The sequence below is a fragment of the Marmota marmota genome, unplaced genomic scaffold, assembly GCF_001458135.2.
Source record: "Marmota marmota marmota unplaced genomic scaffold, marMar, whole genome shotgun sequence".
In the NCBI taxonomy this organism is placed as follows: Eukaryota; Metazoa; Chordata; class Mammalia; order Rodentia; family Sciuridae; genus Marmota; species Marmota marmota.
The window spans coordinates 17,122,743-17,150,233 of record NW_026000196.1 but is presented as its reverse complement, the minus strand read 5'-3'; the positions used below and the strand labels follow the sequence as shown (position 1 = coordinate 17,150,233).

Below are 27,491 nucleotides of genomic sequence, written 5' to 3'. Positions count from 1 at the left end.
CTCTGAACTGTAAGAGATTTTGTTCTAACAGTAAGCAACTTACTCTTCTAAGAATAATTTTGACTGAAAGCCTTCACCCCTTATATCCAAGCACAGCTGTCACCTACATATAAACTCAGCAATCAAGCTGCAGCTGGATGTCATTCTGGCTTAATTATACGTATCTGTATATAAATATACAACTACTTCACACAGGATGACAGAGCTCTTTGCATTCTTCATGGGGCAGAAGCTCAGGTTAAATCAGGGCCTCACAGTTCCAGCTGCTCATTGCAACCACCTGGAGAACTGTCAAAAACAATGATACCCCTAAACAGTTTGATTTTATCAGTCTGGGACATCAAGATTATTTTTAATATCTCTATTTCTATGTGGTGCTGAGGATTGACCCCAGTGCCTCACACTTGCGAGGCAAGCGCTCTACCACTGAGCTACAGCTCCAGCCCAACAAGATTTTTTTAAAGCTCACCAACTAACTCCAGACTGCAGACCCTAGCTTCTCCAGGTGAAATGACATTGTTCTAGCACCTGTCCCAAGTTCAAGGTGATCCTAATGGTAGAAACCCCTGCTGACTCCCAAGACCATAAAGCTGCATTTGTAATGCCGGATGACTTTTCAGGGGCTTGAGCCCAGTGTCCTCTGATGAGGAAATGGAACCAGGAATGAGGCAGAGGCCCTGAGGCTGGCCTTGTGTGGTGGAGAGAGAGCCTGTGCTATTTTGAACACTAGGGCAGGAGGGTGGTGAAGGAGACAGGAATGGGAACTGCTTGTGGTTTTCCTGCGTCTCCTTTGATTTGAAGATCAGTGCCCTTCATGGTAAACATGACCCTGCTTGTCAGACAAGGAAACAGCAGGATTCACCCGGCTCACAGAAGCCCCTTGGAAAGGGAGTAGATGGTACCCACTGGAGCCCCTTGTTAACACCAAGGTCTTCTGCTGAGCCTGACTCCTCAAAGCCCACAGGAAGGCCATGGTCAGGCCCTGGGGAGGACATAGGAAAGCACAGAATCTGGAAGGCACCTGGCTTCCTCACCATGTGCAGCATTCCAGGGATAGGCCTGCTCCCTTCTCTGCACCCCGAGATGCCATTATTAACTGCAGCTGTGCACAGCAGCCTTGGGTGTATTAAAAGTTTTGCAGAGCACTCCGAGTCCCATGAAGCCCAGGGGTTGTGTGGACACCAGGGACTCCAGATGGAGAAGTTGCCACACATGGATATGGCTCTCTGCTTGGGAAGAGACCAATGTAGCAGACAGTTTTAAGGGCTCCTGCAAGAGTTAGCAAGGGCTCAGGGGGCAGAATCCAGGCAGGACAGAATGCCTGGCAGTTTCCTCCCTGGGTAACACAGTCATGCGCCACTTACAACGGGGCCGGGTACTCAGAAGTGTGTCATTAGGTGAATTCGTCTCTGGGTATGTAGGAGTGCACTTGCATAAACCTAGACGGCATGGGCCAATCTCCATGTGGCCTCTCGTGTAATCAAGAGACACACTATTAAACACAAGACATGTGAGGCTGCTGCTGGCGTAGCACAGCAAACTTTTACAGTAAATTATTTTTATAAGTAGAGGAGTACACTGACCATAAAAAGCATAGTAAATATATAAGCCAGTAGCATGGTCGTTTATTATCAAGTATTATGTTCTGCACATAATTTTGTGTGCTATACTTTTTATGTGCATGACAGCGCAGAAGGCCGTTTACGTTGGCATCACCACAAACACGTAACTAATATGTTGAGCTATGACATTAGGACATCTGCAACATTTCTAGGTAATGGGAATTTTTCAGCTCCAGTAGACTCTTATGGGATCACTGTCGAATATGCAGTCCATGCTTGACTGAAGAGTAGTCATGTGTCACATAACCTGAGACAACTTGTCGAGGAATGGACAGAGGATAGAACCACAGCAGAGGGTGCCTCAGGAATTTGGGATGCTCTGCTCAGCCATACTGTCCTGGCTGTAGCAACCTCTGCCTCTTTGTGCCAGGGTTTCTAATGCTGTAAATGCCAGCAACTGGGGATTTGGTGCCAAAATCAACAGCCTCAAATATTAGTCCATGACTGATATACAGTTTGCATTTCATTTAAACTTAATGCTAAGCTGCAGCCCCCCAGGCTTGTGGGAAATCTAACTGCAGTCATGATTGAGCAAAGGTCCCAGAGGCATGGGCAGCAGAAGTTCTGGGGAGACCTGTGGTAATCAGGTCCAGTCCCTTCTGGGGGCTACTGGGCCACCTGCCCACTGTCTTAAGAATTTTGAAGCCCAGAGCTCTGCTTAGAACAAGTAGAAGATGAAACGCAACCAGTATGAATTAATATTTTGGCAATCATCTTAACTGGGGCTGCTATCACAAAATACCAAAGACAAGGCAGCTTAAACCAAAGACATTTGTCTTACACAGTTCTGGAGTCTGGAAATCCAGAAATCGATGTACCAATAGATGCAGATCCAGTGTGTGGTGGGGGCTCTCCTCCTGGTTTGCAGACGGCCATCTTATATGAAGAGAACAGTCTTGCCTCTTTCTCTTCTCATAAGGCTACTAATCCCATCCTGAGAGTCCCACCCTCATGACCTCATCTAACCCTAACCCTCCCAAAGTTCCTGCCTCCTAATACCACCCCCCTGGGGGTTAAGGATGCAACATATCATTTGGGCAGGGGGGACACCAACATGCTGTCCATATCTTGAAATGGTCTTCTTTCAGGCCACTAGTACCTTGCAAATGTTGCAAGCACCTGGGGATGACTTGCAGGACCAGGGGCAGTACATTCTGGGGTCATTGTCCTAGCCCCCACCTCAGGCTGTCCCTGTCTCTGGCAGTGCTCATCCACCTGCGGGAAGGGGCTGCAGTCCCGCGTGGTACAGTGCATGCACAAGGTCACCGGGCGCCATGGCAGTGAGTGCCCCACTCTCTCGAAGCCGGCAGCCTACAGACAGTGCCACCAGGAGGTCTGCAATGACAAGATCAACGTGAACACCATCACCTCCCCTCGTCTTGGTGAGTACTTCTGGTCCAGATTTCCAGGAGGCACTGTGTCCTGTGGACAGTGACTCGCTGCTGGTGGTAGAGTTCTATATGCCAGAAAGCTGCCTCCTTGGACAGGCTTTGAGTCCTGAAGAGGCCAGCAGTTGTTTGTTCTATAGAATGTAGGAGGATTCAGAGAATTTCATTGTCAAGAGACATTTGCTAACTGCAGTCTCAAACATAGTCCTTAAAGGTATCGGGATTCCTAGGCGTCACAGGGCTGAAGGAGGTGCTTTGTCCTGGAAATGAAAGATTCAGGAGGCCCTCATGATGTCCATGGGGGATGCTCCCGAGTGAAGCCAAAGATGCAGAGACACAGTGGAGAACAAACAGGTTTTGTGTAAAAAGTTTGGGGCCCAGAACCTGGTCCTCTATCTGTCCCAAGCTGGTGGTGGGATAAGAGGAAGAACATTTGATATTGATCTGATGACTCAACAGTTTCTGCTTTTCTGGATAAAAATTCCTGGGAAATATATCCTTGCCAAATATATTTCCAACATGAAAACTCCACCCAAAAGAAGGGGCTTTCTGAACAGCTCCATTTGGGTTTGGGCAGGGAGGGACTTTGAGATCACAAAAGTGACTCGTGGCTTTTGCCAGCCTAAGCCTGATTGGTATCCTCCAAGGACCTCCTCTGAGCAGGGCTCTCTCTCCATACTACCCTGAGGGAAATTTGGGTCATTTGTTTGTACTCTGACCTCTTGTATTTGTGGGTCCTTCAAAGTCCACTGCTCCATGTCCCCTTGTCTTCAAAATGTCAACAGTAATGGTATGCTGTGCCACAAAATAACAGTGAGTGCTACCATGCTCAGGAGCAGAGTGTCCTCTGGTCTCTCCCTTAAACAGGCAGCCAGATTACCACACTCAGCCAAGTAGTTGTGTTGGACATACGAATGTGTCCTTTGTAGCAGAAAATGGCATCTACAGTGCCCCTGGCAAGGGCTTAGTTTCACGAGTCTCTAGAGGCCAGTGGGTGCACAAGGGTAAGGGAGCCCGACACTGTCAGAGCATGGACCATCTCGATTTCCTCTAAGTGCCCTCTCTTCCCATTGTCACCTTAGCTGCTCTGACATACAAATGCACACGGGACCAGTGGACGGTGTATTGCCGGGTCATCCGAGAAAAGAACCTCTGCCAGGACATGCGGTGGTACCAGCGCTGCTGCCAGACATGTAGAGATTTCTACGCGAACAAGATGCGCCAGCCGCCTTCTCCGCCAAGCTCATGACACACGGCTCAGCAGTTGCTCAGCACTCACACTCGAGGTCCGAAGCCTGGCATTTGAATGAGTGAAATGCCCACCTTCCCAAAAGCAAACCAGCCCCATGGCCAGGACTCCCTGAAGCACACCTTGGCTCCCCCAACAAGGCCACCCCAAAAATTCAGTTGCATAGAACTTAAGAGTGGACTTGACATTGCCATTAGTGCTTTTGTTTAATATATTATTAACAGCCACTGGATGGCTTTCTACAGTAAGGAAAAACAATGGGCATGAGTCACATAATTATTATTTCTAAGGTTCCGTGTACTTCAAAAGGGAACACCTCTGGCAGACAGTTGCCGAGAGAGAGACACCATTCATTGCTTCTGTCCTGGCTCTCTTTTGACACTGAATACCCAATGCCTGTTGTACTGTGGGGGTTGGGGAGGGGTACATTCTGAAAATGATACACCATACTTAGAAGAGGCTTTATTCTGAAAGCCAACAACACGCTGTATGGAAGGACAGACGCAGACAAACCTCTACTGGCTGATCTGGAGCCCACATTTCTTAATCAACCTTCCAGATAACACAAGGATGGAACTTGGCCTCCCTGCCCATCTCTGAGAACCTATTCTCAAAACCCTGGGCCTTGCCTTGGAAGTTTTATTCCTGAGAGTTTAACTCTGCATAGACCAACAAGGAGGCCAGCGTACGTAGCACACTGCCCAAGTGGGGAGGACATTCTGAAGGGCTGGGTCTGGGGAAGCATCTACTTTTCCAAGCTCTGCTGTTCACCACGTAGGGCGACAGAAGTGCCTTTCTGCAAGGTGTCGTGAAACAGGACACATACCAGTCGGGGCAATGGATTCTACTTCCTAGCATACAGGTGGGCTCAGCACAGCTTGTCGTGTGGACTTCCCACTCCTCCGGGCGTCCACTCCAGCAGGCCCTTTGCAGAGCTTTGCACCTTTAGCTGCTGCAGCACCACCCAACAGCCCACTAGCCTTGCATTGGACCTTGGCCTTGTATCTGAAGTAAAGATTATACTCAAGACCTCTGAGGATGCAGTTCAGGCCTGGGATCTGCAGAGTAAGGCCTAACTGCTTCCTTGGGGCGGGTTTCTCGAGCTTGGTGTGCCATGACCGGTGGATGCACACTGCCCAGCTGGGATGGGCACCAGGCCTCATGGAACCATCATCACCTTGCAGAAGGCCTTCTTCATAGTCCCCTCACCCTTTGCCACAGAGCTGTTTTGTCACCCAGAATGGCCTCTTTGAGAGCACACCTTATGGTAGGACCCTGGCTGTCCCAGGCGGCCTGTTGTGCTCACCAACTTGGTGGCTATGTCTCATAGGTGCTTATGTTGAAACTTACCTTGAGAAAGTCCCTTCTCCTCCCTGGGTTCAGACAGAGGATCTCACTTGGGTCAATTTCCACAGATCATCTTCAAGTGCTTGATTTATTGGTGCTGTTTTGTTTTTGTTTTTTGATTTTTACTGTCCCCTAGCAGAGAAGTGGTAGGGATGGCCGGAAGTATATTCAGTTCCACTTGAATCAATGAAAAGTGTGGAGAAAACTCCCTAGGTGCTTAAATGAGAGAATGTCAGGATGGATTAAGTGACCCGTCAGCCACCACTCCAGGGCCTGTGCAAAACACTGTGCTTTCCCAACTCAGGCCTGGCCACCAGCAGACTCCCCTGAGCCCATTTCCACAAAACCTTCAAATGCTGGGGAGCTTGAGGTGGCACTATCTTCCCCTAGTCCAAAATGCACTGTTAATTCACCAAAAGACATTTGCCTTTTGGAATCAAGAAGCAGAACAGGGGCAACCAGCTGAGGCGGCCTCGGTGACCTTTCTTGTTCATCCGCAGGGGCCACCCAAGCAGACTGAGCATGTGCTGGTACTCACTTTGCCTGGTGCCTCTGAACTGCCTCTGGGTCAGGCTGAAGACTCCCCTGGCAAAAGCCCCATACCTTCAGAATGAAATGATCAATTTGGTTATTATTAAACACTCCGCTAATTCCCCAGGGTCAGTGTGTTCCTGAGCCCTTGCAGCTTATGCTGGTGCTGTCACTCTGAAATCCACCAGCCCACCTTCGGTTTAATGGCATCAGCCATGTCACCATCATGACATTCTTGTTCCACTTTGTAGGAGACAAGCTCTGAGTACCATAGTGATGTTTCTGTGTTAACAATACCCTGCACTATCACTCAAGTACTGTACCTTTGTGGTGGCACAGATGTGTTACTAACTAGAGTCTCACGGTCTCACGGTGCTATTCTTCTTGGTGCAAAATGAAACCCTCTCAGTTGACCATGGCTTGATGTGATCAGAACAGAGGAAAAGATCCTCAATGGCAATAATATCATTGCTCTTTTTTTTTTTTTTTTTCATTTCAAAGTCAAATGTATATATTTTCCATTAGTTAACTTACATTACGTACTGTACCCATGGTATTGTTTGTTTTAATTTTTTGGTGCTGGTTTTGGGGGAAAAAAAAAGACAAACATTGGTTGCCGTTATACATGAAAAATTAATCATTTCATTGGAAGCAAGTTGAACACGTGTAATAAAATGTTTTTCTGTAACAGTTTTACACTGACTGTGAAGTAAAAGACGAAAGCCAGTCCTTGAGGGCTTGGGGGTAGGGGGAGCATAGGGGGTGGGGCTGTGTCCTTTACTGCTGTACTGGTCAGCTGGCCTGCCTGGGACTTGGCTGCAGGGAGCCTCAGCCTGCTGGCCTCAAGTGTGGTTGGAGTCAGAGGTCTCTAGTAAATGCAAGTCTGGTGGGTGGCTGTGTCTTTCTGAGCAAGTGCTAACAAATCATTGAGTCCTGGGCCTCGTCCTGTGTGATTGCAAAACCCTGGGTGGGGATATGAAGGTCTGGCAACGGTGCTGAATCTGTGCTTCTGAAGTGGATCAGCCACACTGCTGGCCAAGCGACACATTCAGCATGGGAGTAAGTGACCCTTGCTGTAGGAACCTCCAACAGAGTGTGGGCCCTGGTCATGATACAACCCAGGCCTTCTCCCTCTGGCTGGGTTCCCCAACTCTTAGCCCATCTCCTGCCACCCCCTATCTCTGCTGCCTGCCCTACCGGCTCCCCTCCTCCAGCAGGTATGAGGCTGATCCTGGCCCTGCCTACCTCCCAGGACTGGGGACAGAGCAAAGGCACCACACTCCCACAACTGAGACAGCAGCAGCTATTTGGAACCCATCTAGACAAGACACGGAGCATTAATGTCACAGCTGGGATGGAAGGAGGGCTATTTCATCTCCTAATGGGATCAGGAGAAACTGCTCTCCCAGCAAGAACTTAGAGACGATCCATTACTAAAGTTGAAGCAGCACCCAGAAATTTCACCAAATAATTTGTTAAGCAAACTCCCCACAGCCCCTGGTTGCCAGGTATATTAATCCATTTTCATGACTGTAATGAAGTACTTAATGCAGGTAACTCTATAAAGAAAAAAGGTTCATTTTGGTTCACGGTTCTGAAGTTCCAAGGTCAAGGGGCCACATTTGGTAATGGTCTTTTGCTGGCAGAGTCCTGAGGTGGTACAGGGCCTCACATGATGAGAGATACAGAGTGAATCTGTGTCTCTTATCTCACTGTCTCTTCTTCATGGGGGAATCAATCATGGGGGCTCCATCCAGTGACCCTATCAAATCCTAATCACTTCCTAAAGGCCCCATCTCTAAATACCATAGTCAGATTAAGGTTCTACCTTGGTAATGATGTTAACATATGACTTTGGGGAATGGATTTAATGCATGGGTTCAAGGGTACAAACCACATTCCAACCACAGCACTAGAAAACCTGTATCTTATGTTGTTAGATGAGATCCGCATGCTCCCCATCAGCAAATGTTGAGTGGGTTTCAATTAGAGCCCCAGCACCTCTAGAACTGCCAAGGACCCCAATCCCTGCTGGGGATAAGCCCAGAGAGTCACACAATAGGGAATGAGTGAAGACAGTAGAACCTCCAAGAAAGGAAAGGTCTGGATTTCCTTTGGGGGTTTATTGACTGACTTTCTGGACACAGACTATGAGGCCTGGGCTGGAATTGTTTCCAGGGGCGCTCTCCCTCTGCAAAAGGTCTCAGCAAGAGCCCTCGTGTTTCTACTTCTGGGCACAAATCTACCTGCTTCACTGACAATGGGAGCAGCCTCGTACCTTCACGTAACCCACAAAGAGCTCTGCTTTCTGCCTCCCATTTCTTGCTGTCATTGCCTCTCTGGCCTCTGGCATTTGCCCAGAATATGAACTGACGTGACACTGTTCTTGACAGGTCACCAATGACGTCACAGGATCAGACTGCAGACATATTAATCTCCTCCTCTCTGGCTCTCCGCAGCCCTCCCCTTCAGCTTGTCTTCTCCTCTGTGGAGAAGACACAGGCCCATGACTTTTCTCATCTTCATCTTTCCTGGCTCCCTTTTCCCACCAGCTCTCCAGGTGACCAAATACCTGGAGAAGAGCCCTACACATTTTCTCTCTAGACTTTCTCCCCAGATCACCTCATCCATTTTACCCAGGACTTTTAAAACCATGTTCATTCAAGTCTCTCCTAAATGTGCGTCTTTGACCCTGACCCTGGAAATTCATTCATGACTCTTCACATGTTTGGTCAATCCCACAGGAAGCTCTAGAACTGGGATGGCCCTTCAGAGTTATCCCAAATCTGTAATTTGGGCAAGGGCTCAGTGAGGACAGCTCATCCCTGGGGTGGTTCCAAGGACAAGTAGAGACTGGACTCGACAGAAAGCTCACATACGCATAGATGTGGCAGCTGATATCAGCTGGAAGATTCTCATCTAGGATTCTCCCAGGAGCCTCCTGCAGCAGGGTGGTGGGGCTTCAGTGGCAAACAACCTTAGAGAAAGCACAGGGACGCTCAGGAGAGTAGCATCACTTCATAGGACAGCTCACAGTTCACACAGCATTGCTCCTGCCTGCTCGAACAGTGAGGCAGCCTCAAAGACCCACAAGTTAAGGTAAAGGGACAGAGCCCACCTGTCGGTGGGGATGTGGCAAGGTTCTGGAAGAGCAGGTAGGTTGGGAAATGATTTGTGGCCATTTTTTAAAGATTCATGCACCCACAGTCATCCTATATAAGTTAGAGTTCTCCAGGGGAACAGACAGTTGAATATACATATAGAGAGGTACTAAAGAGATTTATTACTGGAATTGGCACGCATGATCATGCAGGCCCATAATCTGCCATCTGCAACCTGGAAAACTGCTTGGCATAATTCATTCCGAGTCTGAAAGCCTGGGAACCAAGCAAGCTGAAGAAAGAACCAGGAGCATCTGAGGACAGGAGAAGATGGATATCCCGACTCTAGAAGAAAGAGAATTCACCCTTCTCCATCCACCCTTTTGTCCTAGTTAGGTCCTCAGTGGATTGGGTACTACTGCCCACACTGGTGAGGGCACTCTTCTTTGTTCAGTCTGCTAATTCAGATGTTAATCTCTTCTGAAAACACTCTCATAGACGCACCCAGACATAATAATGTACCAGTTATCTGGACATCTTATTGTCCAGGCAAGGTGACACATTAAATTAATCATTACACCCCAGGAACAGAATGCACTCCCCCTCCCCCATTCCACTTCTGAAGTCTCATCCTTATTTCTTTGTCTGGTTGAGGATTGAGGGCCAGGATTGGGTCATCTAAATCAGATACGCAAGAGCCTCTGCCAGTATAGTTGCTAGGTTCAGTCCTTTTGCATTCTCTCTCCAGATCTATGAACTAAAGAGAGACTTCTTTTTCCTCCCATCAAGACACCCAAGAGAAAATGGTAGTAGGGGCATCTGATAGCTGCTATAGGCACACTCAATTTAAGGAGGAAGGAAAGTGGAAACACATAGCACTCACTGTCCCTAACACTTTAAGTCCAGCCTGGCACTTTTTGCCAGCTCCATTTAAATTCAGTTCTACTGCCAGGAATGATTCTCCTTGGACCACCCCGAAAACCCAAAGAGAATTTGGCTTGTCTTTCATTCTTAACAGAAGGGGAAGCAAGATTAAATAAGTAAGTGTCCCTCCTCTTAGAGAGGATGTGGTAACATGCCCCAGACCTCTGGACTCCTAAAATACTTCACCCAAATAATGGATCTTAAGCTCTCTGTAGGGTTCATCTCCCACTCTCTTCAGTGCGTGTATCTCCCTACAGCCTGCAATTTACTTGCCACTTCTCACTCATCTGGTGTGTCTTGCATGAGGCCACAGATGCAGGATCCCTGTGGAGTCTGTGGAGGGTGTTGCAGTCCAGGCCATTTCATGCTACTTCATAACAGACTGGGAGAGCTAACATTAGCCCTGGGGAGGATGTAAGTGGATAGTGTTGTGTCTCTTGTGAACATGAACCGCTCTGCTCTCCCATTCTGAAAGGGATGCAAAAGAACACATTCCAAGGTCAATGGCCTTAGTCCTTACATCTGAACCAGGCCCATACACTCTAGCAACGATCCCATGGTGATCTAGCTTGTGGTAGTTCACCATTATCAGTGACTTTTCTAAGGACCAGACTGATGAATTTCATGGGAAAGTCACAGGGACATTATAGATTGTATTTTTAAGTTTTTAAGTATGACATTAAAATATGCCATTTTCGCTGGATTGCGATATCACAATCAAGTTACTCTCTTACCTGGGGATGGAGAGTCAGTTTCACAGGCTTCCGTTTGACCTTCCCTGCTACAACAGTGCTTTACACCACAGTCCAGGAACCAAGTTCATGCATTCTAACTATACATTCAGAGACAGAGGAAATTATCACTGGGTAGCTTCATGGATCCACTATGAACCAAATATAGACCAGGACCCAATTACCTGAACTCCATCTTCAGTCATTTCAAAAGGAGGACCATTGTGTAATTCTGGGTTCTGGGTATCAATGTCAGATTGGATCCTGTGTGCAACACCTGCCACCAAGTAAATGATGGAAAGTCCCTTTAAAGGTAGACTGAGGGTATCATTTCATACCTTCTTCCTGATCCTCAGCCTCTCCTGCAATCCACAGATTCTGAACATTAAAGCTGGCTTGGAATGGAAATTGAACATGGTATCATGACTTGTTTTTAGGATAAGGTTTCTCTTGTGATCACGTATCCTCTTTTATCTTAAGTTGTCATACCCTGTTGGTTGCCCATTTATCTTTCCCTAATAGATGGTTCTATCTCCAAGGCTATATATAAATCAGGACATTCCTTTCTGGTATTCTGACCTTGCCACTCATTTTAATCATTAGACCATCCTGTTTCTGATTATTCAGAACTACTCTCTGGTCTCTATTACTTGGTATTCCTATTAACCCTATTGCTCACAGGGAGCACAGTTCTGTAACAGCCTCTTCCACAGTCAGCCATGACCTACAGAAGACAGCTACGATTGGACTTCTCCATAATACTGGTGCCCTCTCTCTAGGACTATCTTATTCCTTCAGGAAATCTATTCCAAAGGCCATCCAGGGAACAGAGTCTGGAGTCCATCCTAGCAGGTCCATCCTCGGAGACTTTTGATCCCTTTTCCCACCACTCACCATACAACTTCTACTTTCCTTCCCATGTCTATCATTTTCCTCAGTGAACCGTGTGTCTCCCAGCATCCTTCCAGGGTTCAGTCCATGGAGAGTGCTCCCACCACCACAGACATGCCCCATCCACCTTTATATTCCATGTTGTTGATCTGGTGCCCTCAAATCTGGTCCCATAAAACTCTCCTGATATCTTCAGGTACGTTTTTGGCCAGGTCCTGCTGATCCTTTGGAAACAAGTTCCTTTCCTTCTTCAGCTGTGTTACACTGTGACTTGGTTTGTCCATCTAGTGGTATGGATGGAGGTAGGAGGAGACTAATTCTGAGGGGCTCATATTATCTTGCTAGGCAGAGGCACCCGTGTGCCCTTTAAGCAAAGGAGCAGTGATAGCATCAGTATGTAAGAGAAAGCACCACTTCTGCAGAATGGGAAGATTCCAGAAAATGTGGGATTTCCCATTTTTTAGGTCATTGAACTCAATATTCCCATTCCAATCTCAGAGTTACACTCTCTCCAAATCAGGGGCCTGACTAGCAGTCGTCCACCTACTGGGGCTGAGAAGTCAACCTTCCTTTAGCTTCTGTCACCATTACATTAAAGCCTGGCCTCAGCTTTTTCTGCCCTTCAGCTCTAAGAGGATGTCTTTTATGATGCCAAGAAAGCTCCCTGGTTTTTCCACTTCATCTTTAATTGTTAATTAGCAGCAATTAAGTTCTCTAATGCATCCCTAAAATTGGCAGTTGTATTTCATTGCTTTATTATTTGTTTCCCTGCATCTTTCAAATGAGCTATGGTGCCATCAGTGAAAGCTTCACCACTGCCTGTACAGGTACCAGGGGCCTCACTCTTATGCTGGAGTCCTTGCATCCAAGTGGCAGGTAATAGATCCTAAATCCTATTTTAGGGTCTACTTACTAAGACTATTCATGGCAACAACTACCTACCTTAGTCTGGTTCTCAGCAACCAGTCTCCAAAATAGAGGATTTGTGCACAGGGGGATCACTGACTGGTGCCCTTGAGGACGCTGTAGTGGAGCTGTCGGACAGGACTGGGCATGGAGGAGTCTGGAACATGGATGCAGTCACAGCATTGGCTCAGCCCATACCACAGGGAACTGTGGGGCTAGAATGGTCCTTTAGAGCTGCCCCAAATGGAGGCCAGGGGTGAGCCTCTGTATATCATGGGAACAGGTGTAATCTTGAGATACCACTCCAGGCAGTGCCTGGAGACAGATCCACTGGGAAGCGACCACTTCTGACATCTGGGGAATAAGTGCCTCACTCCTGAAAGGGGCTGAGCGTAGCACATCACAGCATCCACTACATGCCTCAAAACACAGATTTTTTTCAAAATTACATTCCAAAGTTCCTCCCTTTCCTCCCAGAGGTTTCCTTAATCAACAAATGATACCACTGTAACAGCTAATAATATATGACATCAAAAGCTTTAAGTCACCCTTGTTTTCTCAGTTTCCTTTTCTGTCCTCAGACCAACTCAGCCATGGATACTTTTGGTTCTGCCTCCAGCTAATTTCTGTAATCAGTTTACTTCTCCCTAACTTTCCACCACCACTGTGCCTTGAGTCACAGACTTCTCACTGCAACCCCAATGTAGCTTCCTGTCTTAGCCAGTGAGGGCCACTCCAACCAAGTACTTCATAATTTATAAGCAATATTAATTTATTGCTCACAGTTCTGGAGCCTGGAAAATCAGAGATCAAGATGAGGATGCCTCCACTTCATAGATGCTGCCCAACTTCATCTTCACCCTGTAGAAGAGCAAAATAAACATTTTTTAGACCTCCTTTATTTAAAAGGGCACTAAGTCCACTTTTGAGGGCCCCACCTTCATAACCTAATTTTCTCCCAGATGCCCCACCTCCCAGTACTACTACACAGAGAACTGAATGTCAATATGTGAATTTTAAGGGGACACAGGCATTAGGACCATAGTATTTCCTGACTCCCTCCCATACATTCTGCACACCCTAGAGAGGATAATATTTGAAAACATAAATCATAATAAAAACAGAAAACACCATAAAGACATAAATGACATTCTCTTGCTTCAAACCCTCTAAGACTTCCTGGGCCCTGTGATCCTCTCAGGCCCTGTGTTCTCTTGCCCCTGTCACCCTCATCTCCCTCCCTGTCTTTCCTACACATAGTACCAGTCACATGCTTCTATCCTGTGACACTTCCACTTTCTCCCAATATTTGGGCCTTTGCAGCTGTCATTCCCACTGTTTGCAATGCTCCCACCCACTCTGCAGTTCTTACCATGGCCCATTTCCCTGCATCCTTCATGTCCTACCTGGATTATTACTCCTAGGACAGATGTTCCTGAGTACTCCATCCAGTGTGGCTTCTCGTGCATGGCTGCCATCTCTATCCCTTCTGCAGTGCTTGTCATAAACTAGAATTATTTCAGCTTTTTTGCTTTTTTATGTGTGCATTGTCTGTTTTCCCATCTGAAAAGTAAGTTCCAGGGGGGCAGCAATCATGTCTTTTTCCTCTGTGAATCACTGGTCCCCTGGAGTGCTACATACACACAATAAACAAACATGCTTGCCCTCTGCTAGTTCCAATTTCTATCTTTTATGCTATTTTCAGGTAAAGGAAAGATGTTTGTACTAGGTAATAAAACGGTACTCTAAATTTGATGGGGGACCAGCTTATACCTTGAATGATACAAATATTTGGGCAATCAGCTTTAAGTCAATAAAAAAAAGTGTTTGCCTTTTTTTTTTTTTTTTTTTTTCAAATTCTCCATCCATTACAGATAGGTGTTTTCAGGAGGTTGCCATAGTAATCTAGATGCCGTTTTTCTCTCCTCTTTATTTTATCTACAGGGCAGGAGATTCACGAGGGACTTGGCAGACAGAACAAGTCCATGGCTTGGTGAGGATCTTTGTAAAGCTTGCTGCAATGCCACGGTCAGATTCTTCTAGACTAACAGCTTTAAGCCTATATGGCTCATGGTGCTGTCAGAACAAGTCCACAGGCCTGGCTGGGAGCCAGCCTGATAGAGTTGCTCACTGTGGGATTCCCTTGAGCAGAGACTATGCTTACTCCTGTGTGCATTGTAAACTCTTCCTTCTGGCATTGATGCCCTCCTTGGAAAACAGCCCCATCAGGAGCCCAAGAAGCTTCACTATTCCAAGGGACAAAATTCAAAAATGACCAAGAAATGAGATTTTCCTCCTGGAATTTCTCAGTAGAACACTGGGATGGATTTCCCTTGGAATAGACTAAACACTCAGGACTGGGGGAATCCATCCCATAGTAGGAAAAAGGTAAAGAACCCATCAAGGACCTTGCTAGATAGAGTCTGGTTAGCTAAGGCAAAACACCTTTCTGGCTGAGCCATCAGGGTATCAGCCCATACTGGGACTGCCTTAGGATCCATCCACCCAGTTCTTATATACACCAACACTTCAAGCTATGCATACAGACATGAATGTGGTTTAAACAGGAATCAGGGAAGGGAAAGTGTCCCTGAATCAGCTTCCAACAGACCCCCTCTCTCTCCTTTCTCCGAAATTCTCTTTTATGATTGAGTTCTTGATATCTTACTCTCCACCCCATTATTGTTCCTTATTTATTCTTTATCTCCCTCCCCACATTTACCTCTCCTTTCGTCTTTTCCCATGTTCCACTTTCTCCCTACCCTCTGCTATTTAAGATGATTATCCACTCCTGACTCTGGCCTCTCTGCAGATGCAGAAACTTTCACTGAGGGCCCACTCATTGGTCTCCAGTGAGTGGGGAAGTGCTCTGGGGGCTGTGTTCTACCACGCCTTTACACTAACAAGTACCCTTTAAAAATTCACTCTCCAACTGCTCACCCAGGATCCTTGCAAAACTAGCTGTTCTTTAGAAGTTTTAGAAGTCTCTGAGTGCTCACTTCCAGCTTGTTTTTGTGTGCCAATCACACGTCCAACAATCCTTTGGCTGATGATATATATCTAGCAATTGGCTTTTGCGCCACTGAGGTTAGTTTTAACATGCCAGTTGATAGTAATAAAGCAGCAATTCTGGAAGTTCTGTCCAAGGATCGCTATGTATTAACACATCGTTAAAATAGTATATTGCAAAGTCAACATACGATTATAACTGTTGACCTATCAAATACTGACAGATTTTGAAAGCTCAGTGGAAGCCAAACATCATTTTATTCAATTGGGATTCAGTGAAAGGAAGAGTATGGTGGATGTTGCAGTGGGGTTGGTTTAATGTGTTAATGGTCTTTGTAATGTTTTCTTTTACAAAATAAGCATAAAATACATCCACACATATTACATTATAATACTGCATTTTTATACTGTATGTACTTTCATGTACACACATAATGCATACATAGGACGCATGACCAATTGTTAACATGGGCCAATTGACTATAGCTTATATAATGGCCCTGGAGCAATTTCCACAGGGTCCCTGCAACCTTTGGAGCATCAGCCACGTGCTCAGTTAGAATAGATGCTCCCAAAGAAGCTGCAGCACCTATCTGAATATATATGCTTATGATAAATAAGAATCAGTTATATCATGACTCATATATTAGCCATCCACTTTACAATATAAATCAATAAACTTTATTGAGTGGTACAGTAGATGTAGGGTGGAGAGATGAAGGATGAATAATGCACAGCTCCCTAGCCTGGGGGAGTCATAACAATATGTTATTGTACCCTTGTCCTGGCAAATAAATGGTTCTGCCCAAATGTGGAAAAATATTTAAGTCAGTTCAAAACTAATAGGGCTGTTGGCTCTGAATTCAGGATAAACAAACCTCTGCCCAAGGAGAAATCAGATCTGCTGTCTTTCTGATCTGTTGTACTCAGCAAAGCCAAGCTCTCAACGTTTGAATGCCTCACTCCTAAGTACCCTCAAATGAACTTTGTGCCTCTAACACTGCATAGTGACATTGCCATTGCTCTCCAATATATTGACAAGTCAAACCACATTGAACAGTCCTGAATAGTTTTCTTTCTCCAGACCAAACTGACTAGTCATGGTGGACAGACGTTATCTGTCTGCACACTGCCAGTTGCATCTATGAACTGAATTTTCATTGTAGTATAGGATGTTTAAAGGGATAAATTAAAGGGTAACATGTATTTTAAAAGAACAGAAAAATCATTTTTTAAAAGTAGGTAGGAAAAATACCAACTAGAAAACTCAAAATTGGCAAAGTCATTAAAATGCAAAAATCAAAACACTGGATAAATTCTAGTGATAAAGGAATCAGAGAATTCATGAATCAAAAGATAATGGTGAAGCATTTTATTAAGATGGCAGTAGAGACAATGTAACTTTTAAAATAATTAAAGTGGAGATAATAAAAAGCATAGGCAATTTGAAAGGTATCCACTTTTGTCTAATAGCTACTCCAGAGACAATACTCAAAGAGATGACAAGAGTCATATTTAAGGAGATAATGGGTAAGGATGTCCAGGAATTAAAGACATGAGTCTTTAAATCAAAGGGACTACCCATATAGTAGTACCCTTTAAGGAGTACATTCTAAGACCCTCAGTGGATGCCTGAAGCCAATTATAGCACCATATTCTATGTATATTGTGTTTTTTCCTATACGTACATACCTAGGATAAGGTTTAGTTGATAAATTAGGCACAGTAAGACATTAACAATAATAATAAAACAGAACTATTATAATAATATCATATATCTTACCAACCTCAGCATATTTTTTTCCTTACTGAGAACTTTCAGCTTTTCACTTTAAAGAAGCACTTTTTCTTTTTTTTTTTAGTTTTTTTTATTAAAAAAATTATATTTACTTAGAAGCATTCAGAATGTCAACAAAACAGCTGCAACTTTTTTTTTTTTTTGCAATTACAGAGTGGTATTCAGTTAACAGAACAACAGTTATTTCCTATAAGCTACATCAGTTATGAAAGAGAAATGAAAACCTATATCCCTCCTAAAGAGGAAATAAACAGGAAGTTCAAGGATCCCAATGCACCCAGTTAAAATAGATGCTCCCAAAGAAGCTGCAGCACCTATCTGAATATATATGCTTATGATAAATATATATTTGTATATATGAAAAACCCGTCCCCATATATAACTAATTTGTGCTGTGCACCAACAAGAACCTGCTTTAAATTTCCATGTCAATTTACAACCCCCATACTGTACCAGGCAAGGTTAGTGGCTATTGAAAATACCACCAGGACAGGGCTCTCTAAAGACACATTCCGTAGTGTGTTAACTATACAAAAAAGACACTGTGCAGTTTAAAAACAAATCTTACACAGCCTTACATTTCAATTTTTTTCCTTAAAAGGAGTGAGTTGTGTAAGGGGGGTTAAATGCTTTATAGACAAGAAAAAAAAAAACTGCACTAGAACCAACTTATTCATCGTCATCATCTTCTTCATCTTCAACATCTTCCTCCTCTTCCTTCCGTTTCTTGCTTTTTTCAGCCTTGACAACTCCTTTTTTTGCTGCATCAGGTTTTCCTTTAGCTCGGTAGGCAGCAATATCCTTTTCGTATTTTTCCTTCAGTGGGGCAGCTTTCTTTTCGTAAGTCTGCTTGTCATCTGCAGCCATGTGATTCCACATCTCGCCCCGTTTCTTTGCAGCATCACCAATGGATAGGCCAGGGTGTCCTCCCTTGATTTTGGGGTGATACTCAGAACAGAACAAGAAGAAGGCCGACAGAGGCCTCTTGGGTGCATTGGGATCCTTGAACTTCCTGTTTGTTTCCCCTTTAGGAGGGATATAGGTTTTCATTTCTCTTTCATAATGGGCCTTGTCCGCCTTTGTCATGTCTTCAAATTTTCCTTTCTCTTTAGCAGACATGGTCTTCCATCTCTGAACACAGAAAACTCTGAGAAGTTGACTGAAGCATCTGGGTGCTTCTTCTTGTGCTCCTCCCAGCAAGTTTGCACAAAGAATGCATATGATGACATTTTGCCTCTCGGCTTCTTAGGATCTCCTTCGTCCTTGTTTAGTTATTTTTCCTCAGCGAGGCACAGAGTCTCCCAGTGCCCATCCGGCTCTCACTTGCCCCCCCTCCGCCCCCCCGCGCTGTCTCTGTGGAGCTCAATGTACTGCAACGGCTGTGAGAGTGGGAGCCAGACGCAGCCTCCACTTTATTTTTTCTTAAACATCAAATTGTATACTTTATTTATAATTTTTATGTGGTGCTGAGAATCAAACCCAATGCCTCGAACGTGCCAGGCAAGTGCGTTACCACTGAGCCACAACCCCATCCCTAAACAGAAGCTTTAAAGTGCTTCCTTAACATATCCAAAACACCAACATCACTACTCTTTCAGTTTGGGGCCATTATTAAGTAAAATAAGAGTTACTTGAACACAAACCCCAAAATACCATTCAAAAACCTAGATTACTACTAAGTGACGAGTGGATAGGTAGCATATATGGCATGGATATGCTGGACAAAGGAATGATTTGCATCCTGAGCAGAATGGAACAGGATGGTACAAGTTATCATCACATTACTCAGAGTGACAGTTAATTAAAACTTATGAATTATTTATAAAATTTCCCATTTAATATTTTCAGATCACAAATGACCTCAGATAACAAAACGCGGACAGCAAAACCATTAACGGGGGAGGGGCTATTGTAGTAAACAATTAGAAATAAATCCTTACATCACACATCATAGTAAAATTTATAAAATCAACGATGAAGAAGAAATCTTAGAAGCAGAGAAAAGACAGATACCCCCAGAGAATTGTACTGTGGCAGCAGACACCAGAGGGAAATGAAGGAATGTCTTTAAAGTCTAAGAGCAGCTGCCCTCACTTCTGGTTAGTTTGCCTATTCCTGTCCCTGTAGAATCTACCATGGGAAGTTTAGCTTCCTCCTTCTCCCACAATTGACAGGGGTCATTTCTCAAGCCAAACTCCTCCTCAAGCCTTTTCATCTCAATGATCCACCCACTTTTATCTGAGAAATCTAAGCATCAGCCCATGGACAGGACATCCCCCATCTTGTCATTCTGTCTTTTAAATTCTCTCCAGCCTGCCCCTCTTTCCCAATCCAAGTGGACAGTGTTGGCTAAGGCTCATGGCAGTAGCCTCCTGGCTAGTCTTGCTGCTGGTTGCCACCTCACAACCAGAGTGATTCTTTCGGACCACTATCTAACAGGGACTACCTGTACTGCTTCCCTGCTCAAAGCCCATCCCTGGCTCCCGGAGCCATCAGGACAGAGCCCAGCTCACCCTCCAGGTAGCATATTCTCCCTCCAGCCCTGTTCCTCTTCTGCATCCTGCTCATATCTGCCTGGGGATCACTGACTCTAAGCCAGGGCTTTTCAAATTATGGCTCACCAGCAAATCCTTCCCACTGCCTGCTATTACAATAAAGTTTTATTCACAGAAGTCATTCCCATAAGTTTATGTCTGTGGTTGCTTTTGTATCGTAAAAGTGGTTGAGTAACTGGACATAGATTGTGTAGTCTGTAAAGCCCAAAACATCTGCCATATGACCTTTTGTAGACTCTGAGCCGATTCCTCTGACCTTTCCACATGCTGTTCTCTGACCTGACCTTCCTTTCTCTGCCCACTTGTCATGGCCCCACGGCTGCCTGCATGTCCACCATTCTGACACAGCCATATCCCATTCAATTCTTGGTGGTTAGCCTATATCCCCAAGCTATGGTTGAACATGGTTTGAGTGTGTCCCTCAAGGTTTCATGAGTTGGAACCTTGGTCTCCAGTGTGGTGATATTGGGAGGTGTTGCATCTTTAAGAGGCGGAGCCTCGAGAGGGATCTTTAGGTCATTGGGAGCACCAATCTCAGAAGGATTAATGTAGGTCTCATGAGACCCCAATTAGTTCTCAAAAGAGAAGGTTATTATAAGAGAGCAAGCGAGGCCCCTCCCTGCTCTCTGGCTTCCTGTTTTATCATGTGATTTCTTCCTTCCATACATGTTCCTGCCATAAAGCCACATGTCACAGCCAGGTGGACCTCACCAGAGCCAAGTCAACATGGTATGATGCCCTTAAACCTCTAAAACCAGAACCTAAATGAGCCTCTTTTCTAATGCACCCCTTAGGCCACGAGTTTCTTCTGGGTAGCAAACAGCCTTCCTTGTAGGCATAAACCCATTTGTAGAGGGCTGGATGGTTGAGCAAGAGAACCACTCTCCAGGGACTGACTGCCCGGCATCTTTCACCCATGGCACCGTGAACTGTCCTGCTCAGGGAGATACACAGCCTTAACCATGTTGCTGCCAGGTATGTTACTGATCACTCCTGATTGTGGCTGTCAAAGGGAGGAAGCACTTCAGATCTTCTCTAACTCCTTTACTCTGTTCCTTCAGCAATGCACCAGATTTCCAGTGACAGTCCGGGAAGTATCTGAGCTTGAACTCTGAGGGCCATTGGCACTAAGGTTGGCTCCCCAGAATGCATCTTTCTATGACAGTAACAGCTCATCCTTGCAGACTCCCGTGGCTGAGGCTTCATAGAGATCTTTGCTTGAGATGTGACAGCATTAAAGATGATTAAAGAAAGCAAGCCTTGGTCCCTTTGCAGATGGGGATTAATTTCTCTTCATTTCCTTTTCTTCTCATCTGTCTGAACACTCCCATGATCAACTTCTGCTGTGGGCTCATTCCAGCCACTTGACATCACTGCTTCCAGCAAAAACCTCCAGGTAACTCCAAATGCAACCCTTTAAGCCAAAAGAACCTCATATAATCCATTTTCACCTCTATATGAGTTGATGTTCAGTAAGGTGTAATAATCCCAGGCACAGGGAAACTCCCCACCTGAGCTCTTCAGTGCTGTGCTTATCCTTCACAGAGTCCTTGGTCTCCTGTACCACCATACACATCCCTGCCTCATATGCACCTCCCAATGGCTCCTACCTGCACCGCAACTACTCTTTCTACAGTGCAGAGTCCCGTGTGCCAGGTGCTGGACAGGATATGTGCTTCACCCAGATCTCCCCACTCAAGGCCTCCTGGAACTGCTAGGAAACAGCAGGAGGAAGTTGCCTATCTATGCAGGACTCCAGGCCACCAGAAACTAAAAGCCAGACTTAAGGTACAGATTCCTATACCTAGATATAAGGAGGGACGTTAATTTTTTTTTTTTTTAATTTTCTGTATTCTTATGTCTTGAATCTGGGCCTTTGCTGCACCGGCAGGGACTGCCCCCAGCCAATTCAGAGAGGGCTTACTCTGATTTCTTTTTGATGCAAACCAACAAAGTCAGAGTGTTTATCCCCAGGTAATCCCCTTTATCCTTCCAGGCCACTCTGTACCTGCCCTAGTCACCCTGCAGTGAGGGACTAGACAACAAGGAAGGCCTCTTTACCCCAGAGCCTGATAAAATTATTCAACTAAATCAAATCTAGATCCCATGTGCCCTACTTCACTTGATCCTTCCCTTGGCAACCACAATAGAAGTTCTTGTCCACATTTTCCTCCTGCTCCCTCTGCCTCCCAACTGACCCTGTGCTTCTGCAGAGAGCCCTCATGCATGGCCCCTCCTCTCAGGAACTCGGAGTAACAAACTGTCTTTTCAGTGGCCATCATCTCCTGACCTATTAGTCCTGTTGTACTTCAAATGTTCTATTAATACTCTATTTTAAAACTGGAGATAGAAAGGAAAGTGACCAGTACTCTTAAGAAGATTCAAGACAGGACGCACAGGCTGACACTGTAATCTTTTTGCTGGGATAGTTATATTCCATGGCAGATGGATCATTAGACTGTGTCCAAGCAGGCAGTCAGTAGCCGGCCCCGACTCAGCCACCTACCCTCTGTGGGTTCATGGCCTATGCTTCCTCGAGTTGGAAAATAAGCCAAATTTTCTAGTTCTCCTTTGGTATTTATTAGTGTTTCCACTCTCAAAGTGTTATTCTTCTCATCTCATTATTGTGCAAGCTTCCTAGGGTCTTTTTTACCTTCTCTACACGCTGGACCCCATCTTTCTGCAAGCTAAACACATTTTACTTTTTCTTTTAAAACATTAGCTTGTCAGGATGACAGCTGTTCCTCAGAGGCCTGATGGAATGCTGGCTTGCTAGATTTGGGTCCTGAAGATGATGCATGGGTGAAACCACCTAAAAAATGAGATCCTGTCCAACTAACTGAGCTCTCTAAGAGTAACCCAGGACCATCAATCACTCCAGAATGCAAACAGCCACCTGCAACACCAAGAATGTTGAATCTGGGCCACATTCTCTGTCCTCAGATCTTAGAGGGCCAGGGAGCAAAGAGCCATGAAATGGAGTCCATGAAAACCTCAGAGAACTTGAAGGAGAAGTATTGGCAGGCAGAGGAGGGAAAAGGCCATTCTAGGCAGAAAAGACAGACTGCATGAGGGAACAGAGATAGGTGGAAGTTGCTGGTATGAGGGGTGCAGCACTGTGGGGATGATAGAGATGCAGAGACCAGTGCGTTTCCAGTATTGCTCCCCACAGGCCCCACCACTAGGCCCAGTGCAGATGGAGGGCTCCATTAGGGTTGCTAGATGAATGAATAAGTTTGATAGACAATCATGGACAGACATGATTGGGATCTTGAATGCCAAAACAGCATCTTGTCTTCTGTTTGGAGGGAGCTAACTGGCCTCTAGGCAGAAAAGGGTAGCTAATTAGACTTCATTGCTTTTGCAGAGACAATAGCTGGGGGTGTTTCTCAGCTAAGCTGGATGAGCCGGTTAAGCCAGTCTCTTAAAACAAATAGCTTATACTGTTTGTCCCCCAATGACAAAATATGCTTCACAGAGACTGTCTCCTTATTCCTTGCAACATACATATGCAAAGCATTAGCCATCAGACTCCCTCGCCCAGCTTGTTTAGAGAGGAAAGTTTTTTGCCAAGGTCACACAGCACATTAGGGATGAAACTAAAGCAGCAATGACCCTCAGTCCCTTGGTCTAACCATGCCACTCTGATATTTTTTTCCTTTTGCTTAGGCCAAGGGTGACCTACCAAAGCATGGGCAGCACCCCTCTCTGACATGGGCACATAGCCTGGTCCATGTGCTGAGCACTCTGGGCATCAAGGTACACAGTGGTAAATTCAACAGGCACTGCCTTGCCCTCATGAACTTATGGTCTGGAATCCTTATATTTCAGAGTATTAATGTGATTAGAGTTGAGGAGAGACCACAAATTGTAATTAGGGAGACCTGGACTCCAGACATTGTTCTAGCTATGCATTAAATGATGTGAAAACAGAAGTTCAAAGTTGACAACAAGACAATACAAGAATGTATGATCAGAACTGTCAAACCAATATTGCCAGCCCCAAACCCTTCACCCACTTTATGGATTTAACAGAGTTGGTGCTCGATGATTAGAGAAGGGTTTCTTTGCAGAGAGCTGTTCATGTGGCAACACTAACACCAGGCCTGCCAATGGTCTAGGAAGAAGGGCTGCGTGGGAACCTCTCAAAGGATTGAATACATGTGCCTAGAAGTTTGAACAGCACTGTGGACTGGTACCTGGCTCACACCTGACAAATCTAAAGGGTAAGAGGCCATATCTTGGTCAGCTTGAGGTGCCATAACAAAAAGCCACAGAAAGAGTGGGTTAAACAATAGAAATGTATTTCTCACAGTTCTGGAGGCTGGACGGCCCAGATCAAGTCCAGGAGGATTTGGTTTCTGGTGAAAATTCTTTCCCTGGTTTGCATGTGGCTCTTTTGTCCTCACACAACCTTTCCTCCGAGTATACATGGAAAAAAAGTAAGAGCTCTCTGTTGTGACTTTTTATGAAACATAATTCTTATGACACACCCTGATCATCTCTAACCCTAATTACCTCCTTATGGGCCCTATTTACAAATTCAGTCACACAAGGTGTTAGGAATTTTACATATGAATTTAGGGGAGACGCCATTGCTCAGGCAGCTGAGCTACTCTCACGGTAGAGCAAAAAAGAGGTCACAGCATGAGAATTATCCTGCACCTCCAAAGTGTGTCTCAAGACAGAGAATGTGGTGAACCATGTCTGAGAGAGTGGCCTGGGGCTCCATCTAAGAGGATTGTGTGCTGAAGGGACACAATAGGGGCTTATCAGCTGTGATAAGCCAGCATCCCAGGAACTATGAAGGAACAACAGGGAGGTAAACATTTCTCCCATATTGGCCTTATAGAAAAAAGATCCCAGCAGACAAAGGGGTGATGGGCTTGTACCTCCAAACAACCTATGAAAATGCCCTAGAAGAAAAGTCAACCTTAAGCACCTGCAAGAGCTAAAGAATGCTTACGTTCTATAACGCCACAGCAGTGTCGTCATCCCTCAGTATCCAGGGGGACTGGTACCAGGAATCCCTCAAATACCAAAATCTGAGGCGACTCAAATCCCTTGTATACAATGGCATCATATTTATACAGAACCTACATATCTCCTCCCAAATACTTGAAATCATCTCTAGATTACTTACAACACCTAACAAAATGTAAATGCTATGTAAACAGTTGTAAGACTGCATTGCTGGGGGAACAATGACAAGAGAAGTCTGCAATTTCTTTCCACATATTTTGAATCCATGTAGGAGGGACCCATGAACATGGAGAAACAACTGTACTGATCAAGTAGTAATTTCCTTTCCTCTCTCCTTTCCCCAAGTTCCTGAAACAAGCGTGCCCAGGTGGGGACAGCTCTAAGAGGACTATCATGCACCCTTTCCTATGAACAGGTTCCCTGCCCAAGCCGTAGGAGGAAGAGCAGACTCAACATTCAATCAATTTCAGAGCTGGGTTAAATGACATGGAACTGGATATTTTTAATATTGAATTGGGACCATATTTTGCAACTTCAACTTACTCTAGACAGTGACTGGAGAACTATATTACTTAGGAGAAAGCAGAAAATTCATGGGGGTGAGGTTTTCATCCAGACCAAGGGAAGAACTAGTCCCACTGAGTAGATTTATGGGAGCAGTGAAGAGACAGCAAGAGTATGCTTCATGTGCACCCCCACTGTGGAATTTTTGTGTGTTCAATGCTACAGTACACGTGCTATATAGTTTTTTTTCATCTTAAAAGAGACATAATATACCATGAAAGATTGCTCTGGAAAACTAAACTACATATGCTGATGTCTATAAAACACCTAGAACAGTAGGTCCAAGGAGATTGTAGTTAATATTATTGTTGTTCATGATAATAATAGTAACTGTACCAATAGTATAGCATCTAGAAATGAGACATTTCTGCAACTCTAAGCTTGCTTTGTATCTTGTCACTTCAAAGTTGACTCTCATGCTCAGGTCAGATTCCAGTTCTATGGGACCCTGTGAAAGTCCTAGACTGCAGGAAAATCTGGCTTCTCTCCTCAGCCTAATACAACTTTTTAATTTTATGTGGAAATCTCAAACCTCTCCTCCTTGTTTGGTCACCATTTGGAGCTTTGAAAATACACGATGTGCTGTATATGATCGCTCCCCAGACTCATGCTGAATACTAATGACTGTTTTCCAAAAAGCTCAGCATCTGGGCAGCTATCTAGCCCCTGGGATCACCAATGGAATTGGAATAATACCAAAGACTGGTTACCACAATACGTCATCCACTCATGAATATCATTAAATGAGTTTGGTTTCAAGAAACTTTAAACCTTCGAGCTTTAGCCCACTTCAGTCTTTTCTCAGCATTCCAGAACATGATTAATGGTGACACCATGCCACAAATGTTATACATGGCTCAAAACTCTAATTCACCATTGATCAGTCCTTTAACAATGGCCCAGGATAATGTTGTGTTAATGGCCAGCCCTGGTGGTCTACTCCTACCAGAAACCCATTACTAAGTCTACCTTATGTTTTATGACCTCCCTACTGGAACCCAATGTCTGCTCATGGGGGCAACAGCTTTATTTAGTGGTTGTGAACTATGCGCAATTGAGAGAGTCAAACAGACATTCTAGAGGTTACTGCTTCAGCCTCCTGGAGATATGAGAAATGTGACATTTTTAAAGTCTTTTTGCCTTCAAATGGACCATTTCCCCATAGTATGGGAAATAGAAGCCTTCACAGTGTGTTCAGACGGAGGGGAGAGAGGTAAGGCAACCAGGAAGACAGTAGAGGTTGCACAAGTGAAATTCTTACAGGCCTACAGGATAAAATGAAAGGATGTCTAAAACTGTAGGGAAAGAAGATAAATTAGATAGGAGGAATGCATGGGAAAGCCAAGGGGTCAGGTAGCAAAGAAATATGAAATCCATACTGAGAAATAATCAACACTAGGAAGTATAAAAGAGTAAATTAATTTTTGTTTGTTACTCATTCTTTCTCGTATTTAATTTAAAATGTATCTGTATGGTATGGTAATTATAAGTCTATGTTGATGAGCACTTAATGTGCAGAGATAATTTGTAACAATATGAGCATGAAGGAGATATGAAACAATGAACTGTCTGAAAAAGAAAGCAGGGGGGGAAATCCCATTTGTAGTAGCTACAAGAACATCAAATACTTAGAAGTAAATTTAACCAAATAGAAGAAAGATCTGTACACCAAAAACTTAAAATGTGGATGAAATAAATCAAAGAAGACATAAGTGGAAATATATCCCTTGTTAATATTGCTAGAATGTCTATACTCTCTGAAGTGATCTCCAGAATTAATGCAATCCCTCTAAAAATAGCAATGATATTTCTCACTGAAACAGAAATGATACTAAAACTCATACAGAATCCCAAGGCTCTAAATAGCCAAAGCAATCTTGAACAAAATGAGA

The 27,491-nt window shown here is 44.7% G+C and overlaps 1 protein-coding gene and 1 long non-coding RNA gene across 2 annotated transcripts in view; both read left to right on the top strand.

Moving 5' to 3' along the window:
- The window catches only part of Adamts17 (ADAM metallopeptidase with thrombospondin type 1 motif 17), a 344,255-nt gene extending 337,430 nt beyond the window's left edge, over positions 1–6,825 (top strand). The window contains 2 exon segments of the mRNA XM_015493124.2: positions 2,827–3,004; positions 4,093–6,825. Coding sequence (XP_015348610.2) covers positions 2,827–3,004; positions 4,093–4,259 — 345 coding nt within the window. The 3' untranslated portion in view covers positions 4,260–6,825.
- Positions 6,826–18,198: 11,373 nt separating this feature from the next.
- On the top strand, positions 18,199–25,485 carry LOC125612525. The gene is made up of 3 exons (XR_007342950.1): positions 18,199–18,304; positions 23,133–23,138; positions 25,474–25,485. It is a non-coding gene; the product is annotated as an uncharacterized LOC125612525 (long non-coding RNA).
- The last annotated feature ends 2,006 nt before the right edge of the window (positions 25,486–27,491 follow it).